Raw genomic sequence first — 27,951 nt, 5'->3', positions numbered from 1 at the left:
GTGCCTTTTCTTTCTTTCCTTCCTTCTTTTAAATCTAACTGGATTAGCTAGTCTTCAATATAATGTCACACAGAAAACATGGAATGGTCCCAGCGAGGTTAAACCCCAATTTTGTAAACACTGGGATCCCAAATGGGCCAACGGCCACAGCTGAGCTGATCTGAAGCCAGGAGCTTCTTTTGGGTTTCCCACCATGGGTGCACAGGCCAAGCTCTTGGCCCATCCTTCACTGCTTTTTTTCCTAGGCACATTAGCAGGGAACTGGATCAGCAACAGAATAGCTGGGACTCAAACTGGCACCCATATGGGATTCTGGTACTGCAGGTGTTGGTTTCACACACTGTGCCGCAGCACAAAAACCCAAACCAAACATTTAATTCAACCTGAGTCAAATTTAAGTTTGAATATTTGATATTAGTAAGTTAATTCTCAAGTGTGCCTGAAAATGCAAGGAATCAAGGATAGGTATAAGAATTTTGAAGAACAAAGTTTAAGGATAAATACTACTTGATCTCAAGATTTATCACAAACATCAATAAAAAAAAGTGTTGGTAGCATCAAGATAGTCAAATAATCAGTGGAAAAGAACAGAATCAAAAAATAAATCCACTCATATTAGGGAACTTCAAAAAGTTCATTTAAAAACACATATTGTAAAAAAATAAAACTATTCATAGATTTCAAAAAAAAATTGCACCAAAATAAACTTAAATTTTAATTCCACTTTTTGAGGTTCCATCATACAGGGACAAGAAATTTTTAGCAAAGGAACAAAGACAATTTAGGAAAGAAAAAATAAGCTTTGTGGTACAAGAACAAGCAAATATTCATATTGGAAAAAAAAAAGAATTTCGGCCTGCCACAATAGCGTAATAATTAAGGTCTGTGCCTTGAACGTGCCAGGATCCCATATGGGCACCAGTTCAAATCCCAGGAGCCCCGCTTCCCATCCAACTCCCTGCTTGTGTCCTGGGAAAGCAGTCGAGGACGGCCCAGAGCCTTGGGACCCTGCACCCATGTGGGAGACCCGGAAAGAAGTTCCTGGCTCCTGGCTTCGGATCAGCACAGCATTGGCCATTGTGGTCACTTGGGGAGTGGGTCACTGGACGGAAGATCTTCCTCTCTGTCTCTCCTCCTCTCTGTACATCTGCCTTTCCAATAAAATAAATAAATCTTGGGGGAAAAAAAAAGAATGTCAATTCAGACTTTTTGCCACATGTAAAAATGAACTCAAAATGGATCACATAAAAACAGAAAGAAAAAGGAAAAGGCTTGGGGAAAAAAGTTTTCACATGTTAACACTATAAAACACGTAACAAAAAAACAATGTTAGTCTGTGAGAATATTCAAACCTTCTTAAAAGGGTCACAGTTTAGACCAAAAAAAATGAGCCACAGGTTGGGAGAAAGTGTTCACAAATCATATACCTGATAAAAGCATACATAGAGAGCCTTAAAAAGCACTCTGGAAACTCATAAAACAGAAAATCAATAACACAAGGTGTAAAAATCCACAAAACTTTTACTTTAAAAAAAATACAAATGAGAAACACTGGAAAACACGGTCATTGTTGGCATAGGGAAAATGGAAATTAAAGCCAGAATGAGATATCAATATGAATAAATCTGTTATAAAAACTGAAATAAAGATACTATATAGGGCCCGGCAGCGCGGCCTAGCAGCTAAAATCCTCGCCTTGAACATGCCAGGATCCCATGGGTGCCGGTTCTAATCCTAGCGGCCCTGCTTCCCATCCGGCTCCCTGCTTGTGTCCTGGGAAAGTAGTCAAGGTTGGCCCAAAGCCTTGGGACCCTGCACCTGTGTGGAAGACCTGGAAGAGCTCCTGGCTCCTGGCTTCAGATTGGCGCAGCACCAGTCGTTGTGGTCACTTAGGGAGTGAATCATTGGATGGAAGATATTTCTCTCTGTCTCTCCTCTCTGTATATCTGACTTTGAAGTAACAATAAATCTTTTAAAAAAATAAAGATACTGAATAACAAGTGTTAGCAAGAATATGAAAGAAATGGATTCTTTCACACTGTTAGTGGAAACAAAAATGGAACAAGTTATTTAGAAAAAAACAGTTGGACCTGAGAGGGCCTCCCTAAGAGGCCGTTGATCTTGACTGGACAGTGGGATGCTGGACTCTGTATGGTGTGAGCCTGTAATTAGGGAATCCCAACGGAACCTGAGCTGTGGTTATGCATCATGGTGAAGGAAGTCACCATGGGGGAAGGGTTTGGGGTGAAGGGGGGGAGAATCCCAGTACCTATGAAATAGTGTCATGTAATACAATGTAATTAATGAATAAAAAATAATAATTAAAAAAAAAACAGTTGGGTAGTTTCTTAAAAAGTTAAACACAAATCTATACTATAATCTATTCATTGCAAATATAGGTATTTACCCAAGTGAAAAGGGAGTGTATTTAAAAGCACAACTATGGACAGAATTATTCAAAGCAGCTTCTCTGTTCTAGTCAAAACTGGATGCAACACAAATGTTCATAAGAGAAGGAAACATTGAATGTGATCTGTCCACACAATCAAATATTATCCGCAATCAAAGGAATGAACTCCTGAAATATGTAACGCCACAGATGAATCTCAAAATAATAAGTAACACAAGGAAGAACACGGATACATACAAAATACATATCACATGATTCCGAACAAAACTAACCCATGGTAAGAAAAACAAGCAATTGTAACTTAAAACTTTAAAGAGAACAAAACCACACCCTGCCTAAGAGCAGGGAAGATGAGCAGCAGCCCCGGCTGCCGAGCGCTAACCTTGGCCACGGCGCATCGAACGGCCATTGAGCGATCCGTCAGCAGCGACCTGGCATTTTTGTAAATATCACGATGAGAGGAAGCTGCAGCACCACCCAGTCCACTGAGAACTTTCTGAAGACTCATGAGGATTTCACTTCGTCCTTGAGACTAGATGTGTACATAAAGCAAAACTTTCAAATTACACTATAAAAACAAACTGCATTTTCATTACAAGAATATGCTTAAGAAACTAATTCTGGACCTATCAGTGTTACCTCCAAATTATAAATGTTATAGTTGAAGTAAAATTAGGTAAGTATTCTAGAATACATGAAAGGTAAGAATAATCAACTCAAGTTAAATGGTATCTTTCTGAAAAACCAAGTTGCAACATAGAAATATATTCCAATGTTTTCATAACATACTGAAGCAAAATACAGTGAGAATTGGAAGACAGATTCAAAAGCTTGAATGTCCATTTCTATTATTCAAACTCATAAGAATGCAAAAATTAAAGAGTAAGAAATAACATAAGACATTCAAAACAAGAAGAAAAAAACTCAAAGGAATAGGTAAGAATTTGAAATTTGAAATGTCTCCCTGGCTAAGCAATATGAATACCCTAGTACAGAAAAAAAAAACCTTAAAATTTTTTTAATTGGTATTTAACTACTGTCACAAGTAAAACACTGAAATAATATTTGTTATAAAACTTACCTCTGCACTTTTCAGAGACTTCAAAAGATTATTGACTGTTTCTGGAAAAGCACTGCCTAACATTCTTCCCATTTTTTCATAAAAAGCTCCAACACAAGCTACTGCAGCCCTGCAGGAAGTGGTCAGATTCAGGTTTTTAATACACTTTCACTGTACCGTTCTCACTTTCAGGGGCAAGGAAGCACCCCCCACCACCACCACCCATGTCAACAGTGAGCAAATAGCTGTGGGTTTGGCTTAGAGGCCAAAGGAGTTGTTGTTACAACCACATGCTTTAGAGTCTGGCATATCTGTGCCTAGATACTAGAATCTGCCATCTAACATCTACGTGAACCAATCAAGTTAAACTAGGGATGAGACAGGTTAAATAATTGGCTCAGAATTATACACATAAAACAGTAAAATCAGGTCATCACCTTCACCCCTCTGACCTTAAATCCTAAGCTTTGTAAAATGCTCTACAGGTTAATAGCATTAAAAATTATGGAAGCCACATGCCAGAATACATCAGAAAATTCCTAAACAGAACCCAAAAATTCACTGGAATTCACATATGAATAATCATTGATATATAATAAAAATTAACTACAAAGTTATACGTATACTTGCTAAGCAGAGGAGAAATACATCATAAAAGTATTAGCACAGTCTCAACTCCAGAATACAGAACACCCTCCAATGTCCTCTGCAACTTTTCAGATCTGCACCTATGTCCAACAACACAAAATCTAACCATACCGTATCAAGTTAATCGAAAACAGACCTAGAAATCAGTGTCCAGTTCCAGCATAATTTCTAGATGTCCTCTATCAACTCAACTGTCTCTGGATTATTAACTGTTGGTTGTCTAGAACAGCATCTCTGGCCATTTTCTCTACTCAAACACACATTTCCTAGATAAATCTATTCATATCAAAGGGTTCAGCTACCTCCACATCTCCATTCTCTACTCAACAAAACCATACCTGCAACTTAAATCTTTGAAATCCAGACCAGGGTTTCCGACAGCATACTATGCTTAAGAGTGAACAGTAGGCATACACTCTTAGTAGGCTGAATTTAAAATCAGCCTGCCCAAAATTGAACTCAACAACTTGGTCTCTCCTCTCTGTTTTGCATCTTTATGAAAGTAATATAAATCTAATGCAAATAAGCCTGCCTTTTTTTTCCCCCCAGCATGGTATCCTAGTGACTAAAGTCCTGGCCTTGCATCCACTGGAATCTAATATGGGTGCTGGTTCGTGTCTCGGCTGCTCCACTTCCCATCCAGCTCCCTGCTTGTGGCCAGGGAAAGCAGTCGAGGACGGCCCAAAGCCTTGGGACCATGCACCCGTATAGGAGACCTGTGAGAAGCTCCTGTCTCCTGGCTTCAGATCAGCACAGCTCCAGCCACTGCAGCCACTTGGAGAGTGATTCAGTGCATGGAAGATATTTCTCTCTGTCTCTCCTCCTCTCTGTATATCTAACTTTCTAACAAAAAAAATTAAAAAATAATTTAAAAAAAGAACAAATAAAACTTCAAGGTTCCCTATCAAACTAAGTACTTACAATTTTGTTGGTAGGTAGGCAGCAGTGTCATCTTTATTTCTAATAATATCATTACATTTATCAAGTGTTTGAAAAACTGTAAAAGTATCCCCAATGCTATAAAGGGCTGCAAGATTTTTTGCTAACAATTTTCGTGTAGGTGGTCCAGGTGAACTACTTATTAATCCAGTTAATTGTTCAACAAGTTTTTTCTGTTTTTCCTTTACATCAGTCTGTTAAAAAAAAGAAAGAAAAAGAAAAGAACATCAACATGCTTTTTCTTACATATGCTTCTGTTACCTTTTTAGCTAATATTAAAATGACTTGGGGTTGGCATTGTGGTGTAATCAGTAAAGCATCCCATATGGACACCAGTTCAAGTCCCAGTTGTTCCACTTCTGGTGTAGCTCCCTGCTAGAGCACCTGGAAAAGCAGCACAAGATGTCCCAATCGTTGGGTCCCTGCTTCCATGAGGAACAACCAAAGGAGACTGCTGGCTTCAGAACAGCCCAGCTCTGGACACTGTGGTCATTAGAGGAGTCAACCAGTAAATGGAAGACTCTCTACCTCTCCTTCTCCCTACATAAAATCTGCCTTTTGGGCCCGGTGGCGTGGCCTAGCGGCTAAACTCCTCGCCTTGAAAGCCCCGGGATCCCATATGGGCGCCGGTTCTAATCCTGGCAGCTCCACTTCCCATCCAGCTCCCTGCTTGTGGCCTGGGAAAGCAGTCAAGAATGGCCCAAAGCCTTGGGACCCTGCACCCGTGTGGGAGACCTGGAGGAGGTTCCTGGTTCCCGGCATCAGATCGGCGTGCACCGGCTGTTGAGGCTCACTTGGGGAGTGAATCATCAGATGGAAGATCTTCCTCTCTGTCTCTCCTCCTCTCTGTTGACCTGACTTTGTAATAAAAAAAAAAATGAATAAATCTTTAAAAAAAATTTAAAAAAATAAAATAAAATCTGCCTTTCAAATAAAAAGAAAATAAATCTCAAGAAAAAAAGCGAAGTGTTAATCTATTTAGCAGTGACCTATGGGAAAATTCCCTGGCAGAAAACAGACGTGTTAAGTTTGAAACATGCCTATCATACCTGTGGTCAGAAAGAAGTCCAATCATACAGGAGTGGAGTAAGAAAGTAGTAGAAAATAAAGTGAGAATGGCAGAAAGGACTAATCATGTGGCCTTACTCACTTCAGCATAAAAAATCTGTATTTCACTTGGGGCCGGCAGAGTGGTGCAGCATCCTAACCCTCTGTCCTATGGCACCAGCATCCCACAGGTGCACCAGTATGTGTCCTGGCTGCTTCACTTCTGACCTAGCTCTCTGCTTATGCCTGGGAAAGCAGTGGAAGACAGCCAAGCCTTTGAGAGCCTATACCCTTATGGGAGACCCAAAAGAAGCTCCTGGCTCCAAGTTCATCTCTGGCCATTGCTGATACAGGGGAGTAAACCAGCAAATGGAAGATCTGTTTTTCTCTCTCTCCCTGTAATTCTTTAAATAAATCTTATTTAAAAAGAAAAAAACACAAGTACATGTAACTTACAAAAATTTCACTTTGCCTCTAAGGACATGCATAGACTGAAAGTGAACAGACATAGTAATATTCCATGCAAATGAACTCCAAAGAGAGCAGGAGCAGCCATACTATCAGGCAAAATATACTTTAAATCGAAAGCACTAAAGAGAACTAAGAATGTTCATTATGTAATGGTAAAGGATCCAGCTCAGCAAGAGGAAATAACAACTGTAATATTGCAATACTAAATACATACAGTAAAGATTAACAGATCTAAAGGGAAAGACAAGAGAATAATACAATAAGAGTAGGAGACCATAGGGGCTGGGGTCCTGGGCATAGAAAGCTAAGCTTCTGCCTTTGGTGCTGGCATCCTATATGGACACCAGTTCAAGTGCTGACTGTACCACTTTAAATCCAGCTCCCTACTCACACCGTGGGAAAGCAGCAGAGGATGGTTCAAGTCCTTAGACTACTGCACCCATGTGGGAGAACAGAAGGAGTGTTTCCAGGCTTCAGATCAGCTCAGCTCCGGCCACCTTGGCCATCTGGGGGGAGTGAATCAGAGGAAGGAAGATCTCTATCTTTCCTTCTCTCTGTAACTCGGCCTTTCTAATAAAAAAAAAAATAATAAGAGAGTAGGGGATTTTAACATCCCACTTTGAGAAACGTGCAGATCACTGAGACAGAAAATCTATAAGGAAACAGCTGGCTTAAGTTGTAGCTGAGAGCAACTGCTCCTAACAGACACCTAGGAACAGTCCACCCAGCAACTACACAATACACAGTTTTCTCAACAGCACATGCAATATTCTCCAGGAGAAATCATATGGTAGGCCACAAGACAAGAAAACACACACACACACGCACGCACGAACAAACATACTGGGCATCTTTTATGGCCACAATGCAATAAAGCTAGAAATCATTAACAAGCAAAAATTATTGAAACCACATAAATAAAAGAAAATTAGACAACCTACTGCTGAACAACTAATGAGCTGTGGAAGAAACTGTGGAAGCAACTTAAACATTTCTTGCAAGATTGAAAATGGAAGTAACATACCAAAACCTAACAAATAAGGCAAAAACAGTACTAAGGGGAAAATTTATAGCAATGCAAATTATTAGACACTGTGGAAACCGGTGTGGAGCTCCCTCAAAACCAATAAAGTACAACTGCTGTCTGATCCAGCGATCCCACCACAGGGTTTACATCCAAAGGAAATGTTTTCATTTCAGGGCCATCGGGATGCCCATGTCTACTGCAGCACCTTTCCTTACAGCCAGAAATGGGTACAACCTGACAATGGGAAAGAAAGGTGGCTCTACCCAAAATGGAACATGAGTCAGCTATATAAAGGATGGAATCTTGTCATGTGCAACAGAGGGGCCCTGGAGGACACACGTGAGAGCATCCCAACGTGGGATACGTGGTACCACCAGCAGCATCCTGACCACCGAGCCAAAACGCCCCCTTGTGAGTATCCTCTCTGCTACATTCTGGAAAACCGGAGGTTTATTCTCTGGAAAGAAAAGATTATATCTCTAGACTGAGGGAATCCCAGCACAGTTGTGGGCAGGGGAAACGGCACCAACGGAGGGAGTAAATGAAGACTCATACACCAAGCAATGATCAACTTAAAGTGATGCCCTAAAGTTAGCCTTTGAGCCACGGTCAGCCGTGCAGTAGACAGAAGTGGAGGAAGACTTCAGTCTGAGGGATGTGCCGGTTTTGCCACAGAATGAAACGTGGACAGATGATAAATTCCCTTTGTGGGACCTTCTGCAGGTGCACGAGTGATCCACAAGCTTTTCGAAACATAATCTGCATTAAAAACAAAATTCCTAACACCGAAATTCTTTCTGTCAATGCAACCAGAAGCAAAGCAACACCATACCTTGTTGGCAGCCACCAGGACTTTATCAAGAAATCGCAACCATTCGAAGATGAAAACGGGTCTCTTGGCCTCTGTGATTTGAGCCAAAGCTTCTTCATTGAGCAACAGGCTGTGGGCTAACTCCATGAGCGACGTGGGAAACGCCCACCTGCAGTGGACAGTCGGAAGCACACAAGGTCAGGAAAGGCACAGCACGACCTGGCCTTTTATCGGAGCAAAACTCCAACTTCTCTGAGGACAAATCTGAGAACTTGGAAGGGATAGTGGTACAAACCAAAAGGGAGGATAACGAAATGCTGCGGGAAAGAAGCTTCCTCACCTACGAGATACACCCAGCAGTGGGTACATCACTAGCCCACCTGGTCACCGGGACCCTCCTCCCCGGCAGGCCTGCCCACGCCCCGCGCCTTAACCCGCCGGGGCGGCAGCGTCCCTGGAGCACCCCGGCCGAGGCCCGGCGCGCTGCGGCCTGGGCTCCCCTGACCACGCGGGGACCCCGCGGTCCTCCCCCGGCCGCCAGCCCCGCGTCTCCGGGTTCCTCCAGCTGTCAAACGCACGCCGCGCCGGCCAGAAAGCGGACAACGTCCCTGAGGACCTCGGATGCCGGCCCGCCCCTCGGAGAGCGTCCGAGGGAACGACGCGGGGGGCTGCGTGTCACTATGCACGCTTTGGGGGTGCAGGGGACGCCCTCACCTCCTAGGGCGGCAGAAGCCGGTCAGCTGAGCTCCGGGGACACAGCAGCCGCCAAGGGACCCGGATGCCCCGCCTCCCGCACCCCAGTCAGCAGGAAGCGAAGGGACTACGCGTGCGCGGAAGACTGCTCTTGCACAAGCGCATTCATCATGTCCTCCTGGCCCCTAGGCGGAGGCTCAGATTGGTTTCTTCTGCGCAGGATAGCGGGCGCATGCGCAGAGCGCGCTCCCCAGCGGGATCAGGACCTGTAGAGCGCCCAGGTAAGGGGATCGGGATTTCGGGGTGGAAAGATAAAGCCGGTGTGTGAACTGGCTGCGACTACGCCATTGTCCTGTCTGCCACCGCCTCATCCTCTGGTGGTCGTGTCTGTGAGAAGCTTGTAGACCCGAGGGACGTGGGAGGTGAGCATCAACGGATTCTGGGGGAAATATTTGGTCCTGAAGCTGTTCTTGCCGCCTCTCTCCTGTACATCCGACGACTTAGTCCTCTCCTCTTAGGTGTGTAGCGAGATGCTCTGTGTGTGCTAAGACACACTTTTATGGCCGTTTTCTACCCCTCTCTGCCGCAAAACTATCAAAAAACCTAAACAGGCCTACACCTGTATTTTTCCCAGTCAAAACACGTGAACTCCATGTGTCAAGTATTCAAGCCTAAAGTTTGCTGTGAGCTCGCCATCGTTATTTCACACACCATCATCTGTTCATCAGCAAATTCTGGCAAGTCTTCCTTGGAATGCACCCAGAGAGGCTGGCTAAAGCCACCGCCTGGGAGGCAGCATCCCATGTGGGCTGGGCTCGCCTCTTGGCCGCTCCACTTTGGTCCAGATCCCTGCTAATGCCTGGGAAAGCAGCGGACGATGACCCAAGCCACGGAGACCGTTCAGGGAGTGAAGCACCCGGCCAAAGACCTCTGTTTGTAAATCCGCCTTTGTGTCTCTGCCTGGGTCAGGGTCAGCTCTACCGGGATCATCACCTTGTAAAGAAAGCTTCTGTTTCTGTTTGCTGGGAGTGCACGATGCTGAAGTACATCATACCGACGGAGAGGGACCTTTATCAAGAACTCCACTGGGATCTGCCAGCGCTTTGACAATAATTGTCTAACCTAATCCTGTGTGTGTTTGTGTCAAGGCCACGGAAACCGGAAATCTTTGTACCTTTGACAAAGTCATGTAGCCAATACCAGTCTTAAATTCTTCAACTGGAAAATGGGACTCAGGGTTCCTGTGTGCATGAGTTGTTGGTGATGATTAAATGCCATGAAAATGTGTGCTAGCCTAGTTAAATGCTAATCCAGTATGTATTTTTAAAAAGTATTATTACAGAGAATCTGAGATTTAGAAGTAGTGAGTTACCACAAATGCTGTATGTAATTTACATTTTGTATTTGTTATATTATGAAATAGGCAGGTTACTAAAACTTGAGGATGCACACATGAAAAACAAAATTATAAAGACTTGAAGTTATTGCCATAAAAGACAGAAGAGCGTCTACTCCTAGAACTGAAGGAGGGATATGATTGGATCGGGAACAAAAGGGGCTCCCAGGTGGCCAACAGGTTTCTGATACCTGATGAAAATGATGACCTTTATAACATTTTGTCTTTTTTTTTTTTGTTAAGATTTTTTTATTATTATTGGAAAGCCAGATATACAGAGAGGAGGAGAGACAGAGAGGAAGATCTTCCATCCAATGTTTCACTCCCCTAGTGAGCCACAACAGGCCGATACGCACCAATCCGATGCCGGGAACCAGGAACCTCTTCCGGGTCTCCCACGCGGGTGCAGGGTCCCAAAACTTTGGGCCGTCCTCGACTGCTTTCCCAGGCCACAAGCAGGGAGCTGGATGGGAAGTGGAGCCACCGGGATTAGAACCGGCGCCCATATGGGATCCCAGGGCTTTCAAGGCGAGGACTTTAGCCGCTAGGCCACGCCGCCGGGCCCTATAACATTTTGTCTTAAGATAAATTATCTCCAAATCTAGGTATCTGTATAGCTATAATCATTTATTCTCTCACAGGTTTTTATAGTCAAATTTTTTTTAACAGTTTAGCCCAACTTGGAATTAATGAGCATACCAGGCTGGGCTGAGTCGTGGAAGGCTCAATGGGGGTTGATGGATCCATAGCCAAGGTTGTTCCCTTGTGTGGATCACCAGTTTGTGCTGGTGGTAGACAGGAAGTTCAGGGCCTCCCACGTGGACTTCTCCATTGAGCTGCCTGGGCATCCTGGCGGTGGCAGTGCAGCATTTCCAGTGAGTCATCTAACTGCCTTCAGCATCAAAGTGATCTGACTTGGAGCTATTGTGACCAAAAGGGCCAAGCCTATCATTTCCGCCTCCTATTGGTTACGAGGTTCAGTCCTGTTTGCTGTGGGAGGAGAATGTCCCAGGATGTTGAAAGGCCAGAGGCCATCTTAGAGGGTGCCACAAGGTTGCAGGGCTGTTCAGCTTCAGGCAGGCAGTGCGACATTGCAAGTTAAGCTGCTGCCTGTGGAGCCAGCTTTTCCAGTGGGCACAGGTTCGTGTCTCAGCTGCTTCATTTCGGAGCCAGTTCCCTGCTAATGTGCCCGGGAGGCCAGCGGAAGATGGCCTCAGTGTTTGACAGCATGCCCTCACATAGGAGAGCTGCCAGCCCTGGCTATTGCAGCCTGCTGGGAAAGATCTCTCTTTTTCTCCACTCTGTGTCTGTTCCCCTACTTTTCAAATAATAAGGAAAAAATAGATTTTAAAGAAATAAAACATACAAGGAAAAAAGTATTCTATTATTACAAGATCACAACTAGTAAAGACTCGTCTGGTGCTCATTATTCCTAAACATTTAGAATTGGTGGTATGGCCTTAAATAGTTGTGATTATTATATGTAAGTAAAAGTGTTTTTACTTTTTTTAATTTATGATGCTTGGGACACAGTGATAGATAATGAGGATATGGGGGATTTGTTTTTGTTTTTTACAGCCTAGTTGGAAAGATATATATATTTTTAAAGATTTATTTTATTTATTTGAAAGATAGGGCTACAGAGAGAGGGAGAGACACAAAGAGAGAAAGAGATCTTCTGTCTGCTGGTTCACTCTGCAGATGGCTGCAGCAGCCAGAGCTGGGCCATTCTGAAGCAAGGAGCCAGGAGCTTCTTTTGGGTCTTCCTTGTGGGTACAGGGGCCCAAGCACTTGTTCTATCTTCCGCTGCTTTCCTAGGTGTATTAGGGAGCTGGATTGGAAACATCCCAAATAGGATGCTGGTGCTGCAAGCACTGGAATTACCTGTCATGCCACAGCACTGTGTACAGGAATATATATATTTAAAATATTGATTTTAATTTTGAAACATCTATTTTTATTGGAAAGGCAGATTTACAGAGAGAAGGAGATACCAAGAGAAAAATCTTCCATCTGTTGGTTTACACCCCAAGTGGCCTCAATGGTCAGAGCTGACACCATCCAAAGCCAGGAGCCAGGAGCTTCTTCTGGGTCTCCTACATGGGTGCAGGATCCCAAGCTTTGGATCAACCTCTATTGCCTTCCCAGGCTAGAAGCAGGGAGCTGAATGGGAAGTGGAGCAGCTGGGACACAAACCTGTACCCATGTGTGTTCCAAACATGTGCAAGATAAGGATTTAGCCACTGAGCCATCACACCAGGCCCAGTCTGATCTCTTAATTGTAGTTGACTGAACCCTTATGTAAGTCAAGCAGTGGAAGACTACATGCTAGGAAAAGTGGAAGGTCACCACAGCTCTAGGCCTTGGGAACTAGAGTATGAGACTCATTGCTTTTAAATCAACCTGTGTCCATTTCTTGTGTCAGGCTTAATTTTACTCAGATTATCTTTGTGTGTACAAGAAGATGGCCCCCCTAGAGCCAACTTTCACACATTACCTGTTCAGAAGCCCTAAGGGGGGAAAAAAAAACTTCTTTCCCCCACAATCCATTTGTTCGTATCATGTGAGATAAGAGATGCTCAATTGCTTTCATTGACTCCCCTCTTCTGTTGCTGAGACATAAGGTACTGTAACTGGGCATCTTTATGCCCAAGAGACTGTAGGGTACTGATGTTGTCACCCTCCACAGAAGCACCTGGACGACGGAGGGCTGGGTTCTCAGAGAACAGTAGGCAGGAAGAAGCACCCGAGTTCACGGCAGTAAGTGACTGCATTTCATATCCAGCAGCTGGATAGCAGCCTGTTAGAATTCAGAGCCCCAAATCAGATTCTGCATTGTGAACTTACACAATAAAGTTTGAGAACAATTTTTCTAGGTAAGTATTTTAACCCTTAGTGGGCTAGTGGTATACGACTTTAACCGCTTTGGGTGAAAGCAGTCATTCCAAAATAGTTCATGTCAGTGAAGTATAAACTATATCAGGTTTCACATGAGCAGTCCTACAGGAAGTGCAGCAGGGAGAGCCTAGAGTAATCGGGATAGTTTTTATGAAGGAACATGGCTTTGACCTTGGAGGGCAGAAATATCTACATTATGTTCAGTGGGTAATGAAAAGTCCAAGTGGCTTGAATAATGAATCAAAAGGGAGAGTCTGAGTCGAATTATGGAAGATGACATCTCACATGTTACTAAAGTGACTGGTCCTTTCCTGCCAACATGGTCACGTTTATTGGGAGCTTTGATATAGGCAACCAGCCCGATTCAATCTATATTCAAGAAGCAAACAAAAACATTAGAGGAGATACAGAGACTGGATTTTTAAAAAAAAGTTCCTTAAAGCAGTGATGCATCTGTGGGGAATATGGTGGAAAATAATTGATACAAGTTCCTAAGAGCTGTGGGAGGTGGAGATGGAAGTGACATTAGGATGGAAATGTAGGGGACTTAAGGGAATTTGGCGAAGAAGGCAGTAAGCAGTTTGGATTATAAAATGTGAGAGCACAGAGAAGAATGTCAACAGTGCTTAAATACACAGTTGAGTCCTGGAGATCTTTCATGCCTGGTGATACATAAAGGGGTATTTCCACTGATAAACTAAATGTGTGTGTATTTATACATGCATATATTTTATATATATATATGTATATATATATATATAATTTTTTTCTATTTGATTTATAGATACTTTTATCATATGAAGTTGATCATGGCAGAAGATGAAGACGACTATATGTCAGATTCCTTCATTAATGTTCAGTAAGTAAATGTATACACTGAATGGGATGATATGTATGACCTATGGAGTGCTAAGCAGTGACACTGATTTTAGTCATGTTTAAAATGCAGTTATTTATTTATTCATTGTTTGAAAGGTGGAGAGATAGACGATGAGCTAGACAGAGTGAGATCTGCCATCTGTTATTTCACTACCCAAATGCCCACAACAGCCAAGGCTGGACCAGGCTGAAGCCAGGAGCCCAAACTCCGTCTGGGTCTCGCAAATGGGGGCAGGCACCCCATTTCTTAAGCCATCACCTGTTGCCTCCCAGTGTGTGCCTTAGCAGGAAACTGAATCAGAAGTAGTGGAGCTGGAATTCCAACCAAGCATTCTCTCACCCAGATATTAACCAGGCCCAACCCTACTTAGCTTCCAAGATCAGATGAGATCGGGCGCGTTCAGGGTGGTATGGCCGTAGACCCAACCAAGCATTCTGTTGTGGGACGTGGGTATCTGCAGCCTAACTGATGCAACAAACACCTAAGTGATGACATTGATTTTATTTTTAAAGATTTATTTATATTTATTGGAAAGTCAAATTTACAGAGAGGAGAGACAGAAAGATCTTCCATCCTGTGCTTCACTCCCAAAGTAGCTGCAATGCTGGAGCTGAGTCGATCCAGAGTCAGGAGCCAGGAGTTTCCTCCAGGTCTCCCACATGGGTGCAGGATCCCAAGGCTTTGGGCCGTCCTCTACTACTTTCCCAGGCCACAGGCAGGGAGCTGGATAGGAAGTTGAGCAGCCAGGACATGAAGCACTGTACATGCAAGGCGAGGACTTCAGCCACTAGACCCATGACATTGATTTTATATGAAGTTGGAAAATTGTCCTTTTTGCTATGTGGAAGCACTGTGTGTCCATACAAAGATACTGGAAACACCTTCCTCCCTTTAATGTTATCCATTTTCCTTTTATTGTCTCATCTAGCTACTGTTGAGCTTTGTTCTTCGTTATTGTGACCCTCATATTAAATTAGTTGGAACATGTTGTTTCTAAGGTCTTGAACTCTATGTTTTCTTTAGTTTGCTGCCATCTGATCCTGTTTTCATGACTTCTACTTAAATAGCCATCCTCAGAGATCACTGACGACATTATCCATGATAGCAAGGATGGTCTTAAGAGTAGTACTGCGGGCCCGGCACGGTGGCCTAGTGGCTAAAGTCCTCGCCTTGAACGCACCGGGATCCCATATGGGCGCCGGTTCTAATCCCGGCAGCTCCACTTCCCATCCAGCTCCCTGCTTGTGTCCTGGGAAGGCAGTCGAGGACGGCCCAAAGCTTTGGGACACTGCACCCACGTGGGAGACTTGGAAGAGGTTCCTGGTTCCCGGCATCGGATCGGCGCGCACCGGCCCGTTGCGGCTCACTTGGGGAGTGAATCATCGGATGGAAGATCTTCCTCTCTGTCTCTCCTCCTCTCTGTATATCTGACTTTCCAATAAAATAAATCTTAAAAAAAAAAAAGAGTAGTACTGAAATACTGAGAAACGAACTCACATAAATAAAGTAAGTAGCAAGGGAAGAGAAAGCTTCATATACTTATCTAAAATAACCTTTCCCCCCTTATTGTTCAGAGAAGACATCAGACCAGGATTGCCAATGCTAAGGCAAATTCGAGAAGCCCGTCGAAAAGAAGAAAAGCAACAGGAAGCCAATTTGAAAAATAGACAGAAGAGTTTAAAACAAGAAGAACAAGAAAGACGTGATATTGGGTTGAAGAATGCATTAGGCTGTGAAAACAAAGGGTTTGCCTTGCTCCAAAAGATGGGATATAGAAGTGGTCAGGCTCTTGGCAAAAGTGGTAAGTCATGTTCAGAACAGAACTAGCTAGGTGTTCCTCACCTCTCAGAGGTGATGATCAGAACTGATGCTTTAGTCTTTATCCATCTGTGATAGATGAAGGCTTACACTGCTTGCTCTCTTATATGGTAGCAAAGATTATAGAGAATTTTCATCTCCCCATGTGTATTTTAAAAAGCACACATAGCATTAAGAGCTACTTATCAGCCCAGCTTGGCTTCGAAGGCTCTAACAGCTGGGGAGTGGATGTGGCTTACAATGCAAGCCGCGAGGAATGATGACAAAAGGTGGGCTGAGGAGTGCAAAGCAGTCGAGGGACAGTGAACAGTGAGGATGATGGCTGAGCAGTGTGGCAGCTGCCTTAGACTGTCCAGTTAGAGAAGCTGGTTCCCATCTCTCCTTGAGGGACATGAAACTGTGTCATAAATTTGGCACTGTGTATCTTCAGTAGCTTCTGGAAGTCGATTTTCTGCTCCTCCCTACTTTGTTGTAATTGCTTTAATCTTCATATGGCAAGGCTTTGCTTTCGTTGAAGTCTTCCGTTCTTCTCGACTTACACATTCTAGTATTGTCTTTTCTTAACATTTTTTCCTTGTTTGTTTGTTTTTTTTTGTTTTGTTTTGTTTTACATTTTACAGACAGAGACAGAGCTCCTATGTGCTGGTTCACTCCACAGATGGCCAGGGTTAGACCAGGAGTGAGCCGGAATCTGTTAACACAGCCCAGCTTTCCTATGTGGGTGCCTGGCACCCTGTTACTGCACCGTTAACTGCTGCGTCAAAGGTTCTGCATTGGCAGGAAGTTGAAGTCTGGAGATAGAGCCAGAAATCAAACCCAGGCACTCATGTGGGAGGTGGGCCTCTTAACCACTAAGTGAAATGGCTGTTTCTAGCATTGCTACTTTTTTAGAGTGGCACAAGAAGCTATGAGCTAGCTTAATTGATGATGTGAAATTCAAAGTTAAGAGAGGTAATTTACTGTATATACAAGATAATTTTAAAAGTTCATGGAAAATAGACTGAAGAGATAAATTTAGTTTAATATAAAAAGTTTCAAATGTCTATGAAGCTTTTTCATAACCTGCGTCTTCCATGAGCTTTCTGAGTTCCTCCTCATAGATTGCAGTATTGAGCATCACTTTAATTGTTGGCAATATGGACAGATAAGGAGTGGAGGCTTCACAAAATTCATGCAGGATGCACGTTACATTTAAATCACAATTTTACATGATTTTGTAAAAAATACATTTATTATATTTTTTTAAAGAAAAATAACACACCAGTCTCCCATCTGCTGGTTCGTAATGGCTGGGACTGGGCAGAAACAAAGTTTGCAGCCAAGAATTCAACCTGGCCTGCCCTGTGAGTGGCATTGAGCCATCACCTGCTGTCTCCCAGAGTATACTTTCACAGGAAGCTGATGGGTCTCAGAGTAAGCCAGGACCCAAGCTTGTGAATGCGCGGCATCTTAACCACACTGCCGGATACTTGTCCTTCCATGAGCTATTTCAAGTCCTCTGACAGAAACGTTGGGAAACACTATCCTTGCCCTGTAATTTAGGGAAGAATTTCTAAAGTAGTCTGTATTTTGTTCTCTCTTTTAGGGGATGGTATTGTTGAACCTATTCCTCTCAATGTCAAAACAGGTATATAATTATTTTTGTGCATTTTTATCAGCAATAATTACACTTAGATGTGTTACAAATATTTGGCTAATAAATACTTTTTTTATGCTGGCACAGTTAAAGTTGTTATCACAAGAAGCCGTCAGTGAAATGTTTTTCATTAAACTTCTGACTTACAAAAATATGTGTAACAGTTGGTGTAATCATGAAAGCACAATAATTATTTATTTGAAAGAGTTGGAGAAAGACAGAGACAGAGAGATCTTCCATCTGCTGGTTCATTCGTCGGAACCACCAGGGCCGCGCCCAGTTAAAGCCAGGAGCTTCGTTGAGGTCTCCCATATAGGTGGCCGGAGCCTAAACACCAGCCCCACTATTTCAGTGTACTGTTTTGATATGTTGACGTATCCTAAAAGTTAAATGTTCTGCACAATATTTTAGATAAATTCAAGGAAGAAAGTATATCTTATTATACTCACAAGTATATTAAAGATTTTTATATGATTATTTTAGTCAGAGTTATAGAGGAGAGACAGAAAGAGAGAAATCTTCCATCTAGTGGCTCACCCCCAAAATGGCCACAATGGCCAAAGCCAGGAGCCAAGAGCTTCTCCCTGGTCTGCCACATGACTGCAGGGACCCAACCATTTGGCCTGTCTTCTGCTTTCCCAGGCCATTAGCAGGGAGTTGATTGTGAGTGGTGCAGCCCATAAAGGATGCCAGCATCACAGACAGATGTTTTACCTGCTGTGCCATAACATTTTTTGAAATACAAAGTAAGTTCCTCATCAGAATTTTCTGTGTAAACAGGAAAAGGTGGCCTTGGTCATGAGGCGTTATTAAAACGGAAAGCAGAGGCAAAACTAGAAAGCTACAGAAGAAAGGTCCAGGTGCAAAACCAAGCTGAAGAGAGAGCTGCAGAACAGTTTCGGTAACACTTTGTATTGAGCTCATTCACATACCATCTCCTCTTTTCTGTGGGATGTTTTCTGGTACTTGGGCAAGGAAAATGAGTATATAGACGGTTAATTAATATACAATTTTATCTTCCAATTAGAATGCGACTTAAAAATAAACAGGAGGAGATGAAGCTAGAAGGAGATCTGAAAAGAAGCCAGCGAGCCTGCCAACAGTTGGATTCCCAGAAGGCAAGCCTTTTCCTTTCTCGTGCATGTTTTGGCACCCAGCATAGTTTGTATCTTAAGTCAGACATATTTAGCCTTCTACTTATTAAAGCTTTCCTTTACTGTGCAGTACTAAACTGTAACCTGTGATAATGGAACCTGAGTTATCTGTATTATCAGTGAGAGTTAGATGGTGTTTTTCATTTAACTGCTGTCTGCTGCTTCCACCTGGCCTAGCTTTGACTATAGCAGGCATTTGGAAAGTGAGCCAATGGATGAAATACCTCTCTCTCTCTCTGTCCTCAGTGTGTCCTTCTGACTTCTGTATAAATAAACAATCTTATAAAACAAAGACAAACTAGGGGTGGCCATTCTGGCGCAAGGAGTTAAGTTGGCTCTTGAAAAGTCCACATACCACATCAGCGTACTGGTTTGAGTCCCAGCTACTCTGCTTGCGATCTAGGTTTTGCTGATGCATCCTGGGAAGCAGCAGGTTCTGGCCGAGTGTCTGGGCTCCTGTCACCAGGGAGACGCAAATGGAGTTCTCTGCTCCTGCCTTTCGTCTGGCCACGCCATGGCTCTTGAGGGCATCTGGGAAGTGAATCAGCAAATGAAAAAATATCTCTCTCTTTCTCGCTCTTTTTCTTCTCTCTATCTGCCTTTCATTTTCAAGAAAATAGGTAAATTAAATTTGAAATGTATGAAATTTCTGTTCTTTATAATATTTGATTAACCAGAGTAACCTGTTTTCAGTCCGTATTCAAAATTTATGTGTTTCTAACTGGTAAAATCAAGGGAAAATGTTGCCCATTTCACATTTGACTTTTTAAAAATCTTTATTTGCTTTTTTATTTTTATTGATACCACCAAAATAAAATAGCTTTATTTAAAGTCTCAAAAATGTACGATTTCTCTCTTATACACCACTGGAAGCAGTCGCTCACTCTTCTGTATTCCCACGGTTCTTCATTTTGAAAGTGTTTGGTGGCACTTGTGGTTTCCTGGCTTATATGTATTGTTTGTATCCATAGTGTGTCTTTCCTGTTAGCCTGTCAGCAGCAGGCTGGAGACAGGACTCTGATTGGCCTGTGCCTCTCCACAGCGCATGGTACAGTTCCTCACTGTTAAATCAACTCTCTGTAAATACACATCCGAAGCAGGAATACATGTTGATGCAAACACACTTGGGAGAGGGGGCTGGTGCTTAGCTGTACTTAATGAGACTTATTCTGCATTTTCAGAATATTCAAGTTCCCAGAGAGGCATGGTACTGGCTGAGGCCAGAGGAAGAGACTGAAGAAGAGGAAGAAAAGGAAGAGGATGAAGATGAGTATAAGAGTGAAGATTTAAGTGTATGTTGGTGGCACCGTTTCTTTTCCAGCAGGTGTCTCAGCCTTAGTGCTGCTCACATTCAGAGCTGGAGAACTGTTGCGGTAGTTGTTCTGTGCATTATACTTGCTTAGCGACATCCTTGGCCCTCTGTCTCCCAGATGCCCTTGGAACAATCAGAAATGGAATGCTAACTGGCACCCGAAGGAAAAATAACTAATTAGAAGTGCTGCACTATAGGATTATTTTATTATCCCCAAACCAAAACGTTTGTGTAATTTTCCCCTTTAGTTTCACTTACCCTGCCACCTCAGCTTTATTTTTGATAATAGAATGGCTGCAAGTGTAAATTGGTTTTATTAGTTACTTGTTTTCTGCAACCCAAAAATGGAACAAAAGAAAAAGCGCACTCAAAGTGGAGTGGGAGTTATTCCAGAAAGAACATTCCTGTTTTTATTTGTAAATAAGAGATTGATGGACACATTCACAGTTGCAAAAACCTATGTGTTACTTAACTGGAAAGCCATTGATAAGAACTTTTATGGCCGAAGACATTGTTAACCTGTATCCCATCTTAGAGAGATAGACCTTGAAAGTAAAAGGGGTCCTTTAAGAATACTAATTAGAATAAGAACCAGCTCTGAATTACTTTTTCAGTGTTGGTAAGTGGTGTCCCTTATATCTACTAGACTTGTGAAAATGTCAGGTTGGCTCGTGAACTTCTGCTGTTGATTTCTCTAACAACTGCTGGGAGTATTTAGCAGAAGGTTTAAGGCATTGAGTTGTTTCAGCATAATCTAAAGGCCAGGATATCAAGGTTCTATTCAATGTAAGCTACTAATAGACTTGTGTTTTGTATCTAGGTAGTAGAAAAATTACAAATACTGACTAGTTACTTAAGAGAAGAGCATTTATATTGCATTTGGTGTGGAACAGCCTATGAAGGTAAGAAGATACTTTGAAGAAATACTGAATATGCATGATTTTTGGTTTTCAGTAAAGTCAAGATTGCTCTCACGCATGCGCGCACACACAAGAAGATCCCTTGTTCTACTCAGATATGTGACCACTGTCTTAAAGATAGTGGGTAGGGGTGGATTTTATGGCACTGAGGGTTAAGCTGTCATTTGAGATGCCCACATCCCATGTCAAACTGTTGGGATCCAGTCTTGCCTTTGCTTCCAATCCAGCTTCTGCTAATGTGCCTGGGAAACAGCAGATGATAACCTTAGTTTTAAGTCTGTGCTGGAATTCCAGACCTCAGCCTGGCTCACCCCAGTTGTTAGGGGAATCTGGGGTCAACCAGCAGTTGGAAGATTCTTTCTGTCTCGCTCTATCACTCAGCATTTCCAAGAAATAAATGTTTTAAAAAAGAAAAGCAACAGTGGATATGGAAATAATTGAGCCCTTATTAAAATCCCTTTTAAGCTTTTAGAAACAATGTGCAGAAGGAACTTTTTGTTTCATTTCAAAAGAAGTAATTTTGAAATAAGAATGAAAGAAAAATGAACAAGTTTATTCTAAGAACATGCTTTGCTTTGTGTGCATGTGTGTGTTTTGTTGTTGTTATTAAAGATTTATTTTTATTGGAAAGGCAGATTTATATAGAGAGAGGAAGATCTATCGGCTGCTTCACTCCCCAAATGGCCTCAATGGCCAGAGTCAAGCCAGTCTGAAAGCAGGAGCTAGTAGCTTCTTCCAGGTCTGCCAGTGGGTGCAGGGTCCCAAGCACTTGAACCATCCTCTGCTGCTTTGCTAGGCCATAAGCAGGGACTGGATGGGAAGTGGAGCAGCTGGGGCACAAACCAACACCTATATGGGATGCCAGTGTTGAATTAGCCAAATAAGCCATTGTGCTGCCCCTAGGTTTTTTATTTGTTTATTTGTTTTTGTTTTAAGATTCTTTATTAGGCTGCAGATATTTGAAACATGTTTGTGATAAGTTTCAAGAACTTGTTTTTATGTAGTTGGAATATTGTCCCTGAATCATTGAAGGCAGGTATGGTTCCGCTCCACTTGGCCAGGTGAATCCTAGAGCCAGGAGCATCCTCTCCTAACACACGTGCACAACTTGCCTTTACTATCTTGTGTTTTAAGGGCTCTGGTATATTTGAAGTGAAGAATGTTCTCTTATTGTCACTTTTCTTTTCCTGGTTTGTTTAGCAAAGTAAATAGGAAATACAGCCAGGCAAAAATGCAAGAGATATTAAAACAATTGTGCAGACTCTTTTGCTGTAAAAGTTACATTGATGTTTTATTTCTCTCACATAAATTGCAGATAAAGAAGACCTGTGTTCCAATTGCCCAGGACCGACTTCTGCAGATCACGACTAAAATCATTCCCAATAAAGTGGAGATTTTTCATGCTGGTTAAAAAAAAGAGGTTGGGGGCTTCATATAATGCTTTGTTCTTCTTATACTTTGGAACTAATTTGTGCTTTGGGGTATATAACTGTTTTATTGCCTTGAAAGAAGTAATACAGACTGTATCCGCAACGTGGACAATTACGATGTATGGCTGTATTGTGATACTTGTGGGGTAAAAGGATACCAGCAAGTAACAGTCTTATTTCCCTCTTCACTTTGGTGAGAAATTAGACGTGGGAGGGGCTGGCTTTGTGACATAGTGGTTAAGCCACCACTTGCGTTACTCTTATCCTGTATGGATGCTGGTTGGAATCCTACCTACTCCACTTCCAATCCAGCTACTGCATGTGGAAAACAGCAAAAGATGGCTTGGGACTCTGCATCCACACAGCACTCAGAAGAAGCTCCTGGCTTCAGCTCAGAAAAGCAGGGCCATTGTGGCTATTTGGAGAGTGAACCAACAGATGCCAGAGCCTTCTGTCTGTCTTTTCTGCTGTGTTGTGAGAAGATATTGGAGTGTGTGAAGACTGGACCTGTGGTCGTCTGGGTTAGGCCACAGCACTTGTCAGTTCACGGGAGAGATGGGTTGGAGATAGAACTGACCAGGCAACTGCATCTACCAGTCTAAGCATTGGTTGGTGCAGCTGATGGACCAAACCTGACCCTGTGCTGGCTGGCGCACAGAAAAGTCAAATCTGAGGTCACTAAAGGTGATGTTGCTTGAGGGACTTCCTAACTTGATCACTGGACTCAAACTCCGATCACAAGGAAAAACCAAAAGTATGTGGAGTAAAATATTCCTTTCCATCATCCAAGCCTAAGGAGGGAGGAAAGAGTACTCCAGTCAGACTCATATCAGAGGCGTGTTTCATGAATACTAACAACTTCTAACCAGTTTCAGAGATGACCATAGAGTTTCCATGGCAATGCATATGTTCATCATAAATGATCCGCTGCAAGGTTTGGCTAAAGAAAGTTAAGATTTGGGAGAATTCTTAAATATGGAATCCAAGGACTTCATGAATTTGGAATTCCCTTAGCAACATTACCGGCAGGTGGTCATTCAACCTCTGCCCTTGTTCTTGGAGCCCAGAGAGCTCGTTCCTTGAAAGCCATCTCGTTACTGGATAGTTTACATTACTTTTGAAGTGGTTTTGCCTCCTTATAATTTAATTGAATGCAGCTGTGTGATCTGGTGAGCTCCATCTAAGGTGTCAAAATCATTATCGTTAAAAAAAATTTTTTAAAGATTTATTTATTTTACTTGAAAGTCAGAGTTACACAGAGAGAGGAAGAGACAGAGATCTTCAGTCTGCTGGTTTATTCCCCAAATAGCCACAACAGTCAGAGCTGGGATGGACTGAAGCCAGCAGCCTGGAGCTTCTGAGGCTCCCATGATGGCCTTGGACCACCCTCAACTGCTTTCCCAGGTCATTAGCGGGGTGCTGAATGGGAAGTGGAGCAGCTGGGACCTGACCCAGAGCCCACATGGGATGCTGGCACCACAGGCAGATTAGCATGCTATGTGACAACACCAATCCTTAAACATTTTTTTATGTGTGGGGTCAGCATTGGGCACCTTTTGTTAAGCCTCCACCTGTAATGTCTACATCTTGTATTAGAGCTCTGTTTGAGTCCTGACTGCTCCACTTCCAATCTAGTTCCCCACTAATGCACCTGGGGAAGCAGCAGAAGATGGCCCAAGTACTTGGCGCTGCTATTACCCATGTGGAAGACCCAGTGGAGTTCCGGTCTGGCCCAGTTAGCCACTGTGGTGTTCAGGAGTGAGCCAGCAGATGGATGATGGCTCACTTGCGTTCTCTGTCACTCTGCCTTTCAGAAACAGCAAAATTAACTATCATGCATGGGTTAATATAACATTAGTAATAATTTGTATTAACTCTGCCCAAACAGTGCAAAAGTCCCATCCCCCAGGATTCTGCACAATCACCATGGCCTTGGGCATCAGTGCTCTGAATTCTCAGCAGCAGCAGCAGAGCTTGAGAACCACCAAGTAAATTTCCAGAGCTCAGTCTCTTCATCCAGAAAGCTGTTATTTTTATAGTTGTATATATATATATATATATATATTTACAAACACATGATTCTTGTGAGATACTGGATTTAATATTTATTTTGTTTTAAAGCCAATAAACTCATATGAATAGCTAAAACAAAGGAGTACATCTTGTCCTCGCGATTATAGTTAAGTCCTTTTCTGTCATTTCTGCCAACATATCAACAGTCAGTCCCAGAGCCACGTGGACAGTCTCAGTTGGAATGGAGTTCCGAGCTGGCTTCTCCCCCTTCTCTATGGCTATGGGGACAGCTTCGCAGCTTCTCACTGGCCTAGAATATTTGGAATACTATCCGTGAACAATTAGGCTGAGCTTGCAAATAGCCTTGATGGGAGCCAGTGACTGCCACACAGGGTTGTGGTCTACATTTACAGGCCTGGGGCTAGAACCAGTCCAGACGGAAATGAGCCTCAATTCTTACCCATCTCAGGTTTAAAACCATTGCATGCTTGAGCCTGGTGCGGTAGCCTAGTGGATAAATCCTCACTTTGGGTCTGCTGAGATCCCATGTGGGTGCAGGTTCCAATCCCAGTCCGGTGGTTCTACTTCCTACCTAGCTGCCTGCTTGTGGCCTGAGAAAGTGGTGGAAGGATGGCCTAAAGCGTTGGGGCCCTACAGCTGCATGGAAAACCCAGAAAAAAGCTCCTGGTTCTTGGCTTCTGATCAGCTCAGCTCTGTCATTGCGGCCACTTGGGGAGTAATCACATCCATTGATGAATGAATACATAAAATGCGATGCATCCAAATAGGAGAAACTAATTTGGCAGTAAAAAGGATGCAATATCTAGTGTGACATGGGTGATCTTTGAATGCTTTACTAAGGGAACAAAAAACCACACATGGCGTGATTCTATTCATCAAATGTCTGCAACAGGCAAATCAATAGAAAGTAGTTTGGGCTACTGAGCACTGAAATAGGTTACAGTGAACAGTAACAGATACGGGGTTTCTCTTTGAAGTGACAAAAATGTTTGAAAATTGATTGTTGAGGACTGCACAATTCCAATAATAGGAAGCAATGTTAACTGTATAAATAGGTTAATTGTATGATATGATAATTATATCAACAGAGCTGTTGATAAAAAAAGAAACAATTGAAGGGAATTTCCTTAATGCCTTTATTATAAAACATACAAAGCATATTCAAAGCAAACACCATAGCAAACACCAGTAGATTCAATATCCTATTTAAGAAAAGAAGTTACCATTACCTCTGAGTGCACTTCCCCATCACACGCCCGTCCTCCTAGTACATCATTACAGAATTTACTCTGTCATCCTCTGCCTTCCCCCTATTGTTTTATCACATTTGCCTGAGATCCTTAACAAAATTACTGAAATTACTCGATATATATATAGAGACAGTATACATGTATATTCTCTCTCTATATATATATCTTTTATATATAGCCTTTTTTTTCCAGAAACCCACTTTGTTTGGCATTTGATCCTTAACAAAATTACTGAAATTACTTGATATATATATATGTATATATAAACATATATATATATATCTTTTATATATAGCATTTTTTTTCCAGAAACCCACTGTTTGGCATTATGTTCTTGAGAAAGAGTTATGTGACTGCCTTGAGCTGTAATCCATTCATTTTCAATGCTATGCAACACTTCAGTGTGTGAATATAATGGTTTTTTTTCTATTCACAAAGGAAAAGCTCCAGTCCATCTTTTAATTTTTTTTTGAAAAATTCCTGACATTACAGAACTAAACTGAAATGTATTAATATTCCACTCTTACATTTCCATGACAAACAGAAAAATTCATGAGCCAAAAAAAAGGGGGGAGCTTATAAAACTAAATATGGATCTCAGCATTAACAGCTGAACAGAGAAAGGAATTAAAACGCTTTAATTAAAAAATCACGAGTGGATGATAAAGTGTGTAGAAACTGAAAATTTACAAACTATTTAAAACCTGGAATCGCTGACTGTTCAGAAACCACACAGATGGATCATGGGTGGTGGTGAACAGCAGAAAGGGATTATGGATGAATCTGCATTGTTCTAGCTGCTCCCCATGCCACCCGTCTCCGAGGAAAGCCTGACATTGATTAGATACTGAGCCAGGCTAATGCTGGCAGCAGATTCGGTGATGGTAACCTGCCTGTCAGTAGATCCTTCTACTGGGTTCGCAATTTTGATCTGCGCCCCAGACATCTGACGGATCTCATTGATTTTGGCGCCTTGACCCCCAATAATGCAGCCAATCAGATCATTTGGAATGGTGAGTTCATGAGAAGTAGTCTGAGCAGATGCATCCAGACCCCAATAGCCTTTCACCTCTGGAGAGCTGGATTCAATGCCACTGAATCCGGTGTTGCCATGCGTCATGGGAAAATGGGACTGTTGCATTGCCAACTGGTGCATCTTGGTCAAACCTGGCTGTGGAATGGCATACTGTCCTTGAATGGTATAAGCCTGACCACCTGCAAAGATGACCGGAGAACTGGACAGCTTGGGCCGGTACGGGATGGTCACGCCCTTCGGGGGGGACTCCAACATGACCACGCAGATCTGTTTAACACACTCAATGATCGACTGAGGAATGCCAGCAATAGTGATGGCGCGCTCAGTTGAGTCGGGGAGCATGTCCCCTGCCACCTGCACCTGAGCCCCTGTACTCTCTCGTATTTCCTTGATCTTGCAACCACCCTTTCCAATGAGAGAGCCACTCTGACTCGCAGGAACCACAAGCCTCAGGGTAACTGGAGGTGGGCTGGCAGCTGTGCTGTTGGTCATAGAGCTGCTGATGTCCTCTTCCGGTTTGTCAATGATCATAGCAAAGGCTTTGAAGATGGCATTAGTGGGTCCAGCCAAAGTGATAATTCTCTCAGGACAATTCCCCTCTGAGATGTTGATACGTACACCGCTCTCCTCGCGCATCTTCTTAACAGATTCTCCTTTCTTTCCAATGATACTGCCAACTTCCTTGCCATGCATAAGTAGCCGAATAGTGAGAGTGACATTTAATCCACCTTCAATCACACCGGTGTCCATGTCGAGCAATGTTCTTGGGAGCTGGACTTCGAGTGGTCAAGTCTTTGGTCACTGGTAGGGGTGAAGGCCAAACTGCAGGCGCGAGGCGAGACTGGGGGGGGGGGGGGAGGGGAGCGGGCGGGAAGGGGAAGGGCGGGAGGCCGGGGTGGAACAATAGGGGCGGGCGGGAAGGCCAGGGGGACCCCCGCGGGCGAGCGGAGGAGGGGGGTGGAGGAGGAGGAGGAAGGGGGACAGAGACCCCGGGGCGGGTGAGGGCGGCGGCGGGGGGCGGGCGAGCGGGAGAGGGCGCAGGCTGCGGCTGCTCCGGCGGCTGCCTCTGCTGGTCTGGGCG

At 43.2% G+C, this 27,951-nt stretch overlaps 3 protein-coding genes across 4 annotated transcripts in view; 1 reads left to right on the top strand and 2 right to left on the bottom strand.

Annotated features, from left to right (window-relative positions):
- The window catches only part of HEATR5B (HEAT repeat containing 5B), a 95,843-nt gene extending 86,611 nt beyond the window's left edge, over positions 1 to 9,232 (bottom strand). The window contains exons 1-5 of one of the 2 annotated variants that reach the window (XM_058668068.1): positions 9,128 to 9,232; positions 8,435 to 8,582; positions 5,040 to 5,251; positions 3,492 to 3,600; positions 2,793 to 2,942 (exon numbers count right to left, since the gene is read on the bottom strand). In XM_058668068.1, coding sequence (XP_058524051.1) covers positions 2,793 to 2,942; positions 3,492 to 3,600; positions 5,040 to 5,251; positions 8,435 to 8,560 — 597 coding nt within the window. In that variant the 5' untranslated portion in view covers positions 8,561 to 8,582; positions 9,128 to 9,232. The remainder of the gene's footprint in view (positions 1 to 2,792; positions 2,943 to 3,491; positions 3,601 to 5,039; positions 5,252 to 8,434; positions 8,583 to 9,127) is intronic. The other variant, XM_058668067.1, reaches the window with a different exon arrangement.
- Positions 9,233 to 9,288: 56 nt separating this feature from the next.
- On the top strand, positions 9,289 to 22,537 carry GPATCH11 (G-patch domain containing 11). Its single transcript, XM_058668073.1, has 9 exons — positions 9,289 to 9,387; positions 14,185 to 14,259; positions 15,855 to 16,081; positions 17,684 to 17,725; positions 18,515 to 18,635; positions 18,762 to 18,852; positions 20,070 to 20,180; positions 21,021 to 21,102; positions 22,436 to 22,537. The coding sequence occupies exons 2-9, from the start codon at positions 14,198 to 14,200 to the stop codon at positions 22,489 to 22,491; spliced, it is 792 nt and encodes a 263-aa protein (XP_058524056.1). The 5' UTR covers positions 9,289 to 9,387; positions 14,185 to 14,197; the 3' UTR covers positions 22,492 to 22,537.
- A 3,742-nt stretch (positions 22,538 to 26,279) lies between these two features.
- Positions 26,280 to 27,949, bottom strand: LOC131481016 (poly(rC)-binding protein 2-like). The gene has a single exon (XM_058668071.1). The coding sequence runs from the start codon at positions 27,618 to 27,620 to the stop codon at positions 26,628 to 26,630; it is 993 nt and encodes a 330-aa protein (XP_058524054.1). The 5' UTR covers positions 27,621 to 27,949; the 3' UTR covers positions 26,280 to 26,627.
- Positions 27,950 to 27,951: the final 2 nt, after the last annotated feature.

The sequence above is a fragment of the Ochotona princeps genome, chromosome 8 (assembly GCF_030435755.1).
Source record: "Ochotona princeps isolate mOchPri1 chromosome 8, mOchPri1.hap1, whole genome shotgun sequence".
NCBI lineage: Eukaryota > Metazoa > Chordata > Mammalia > Lagomorpha > Ochotonidae > Ochotona > Ochotona princeps.
This window is presented reverse-complemented; position numbering and strand designations above follow the sequence as displayed.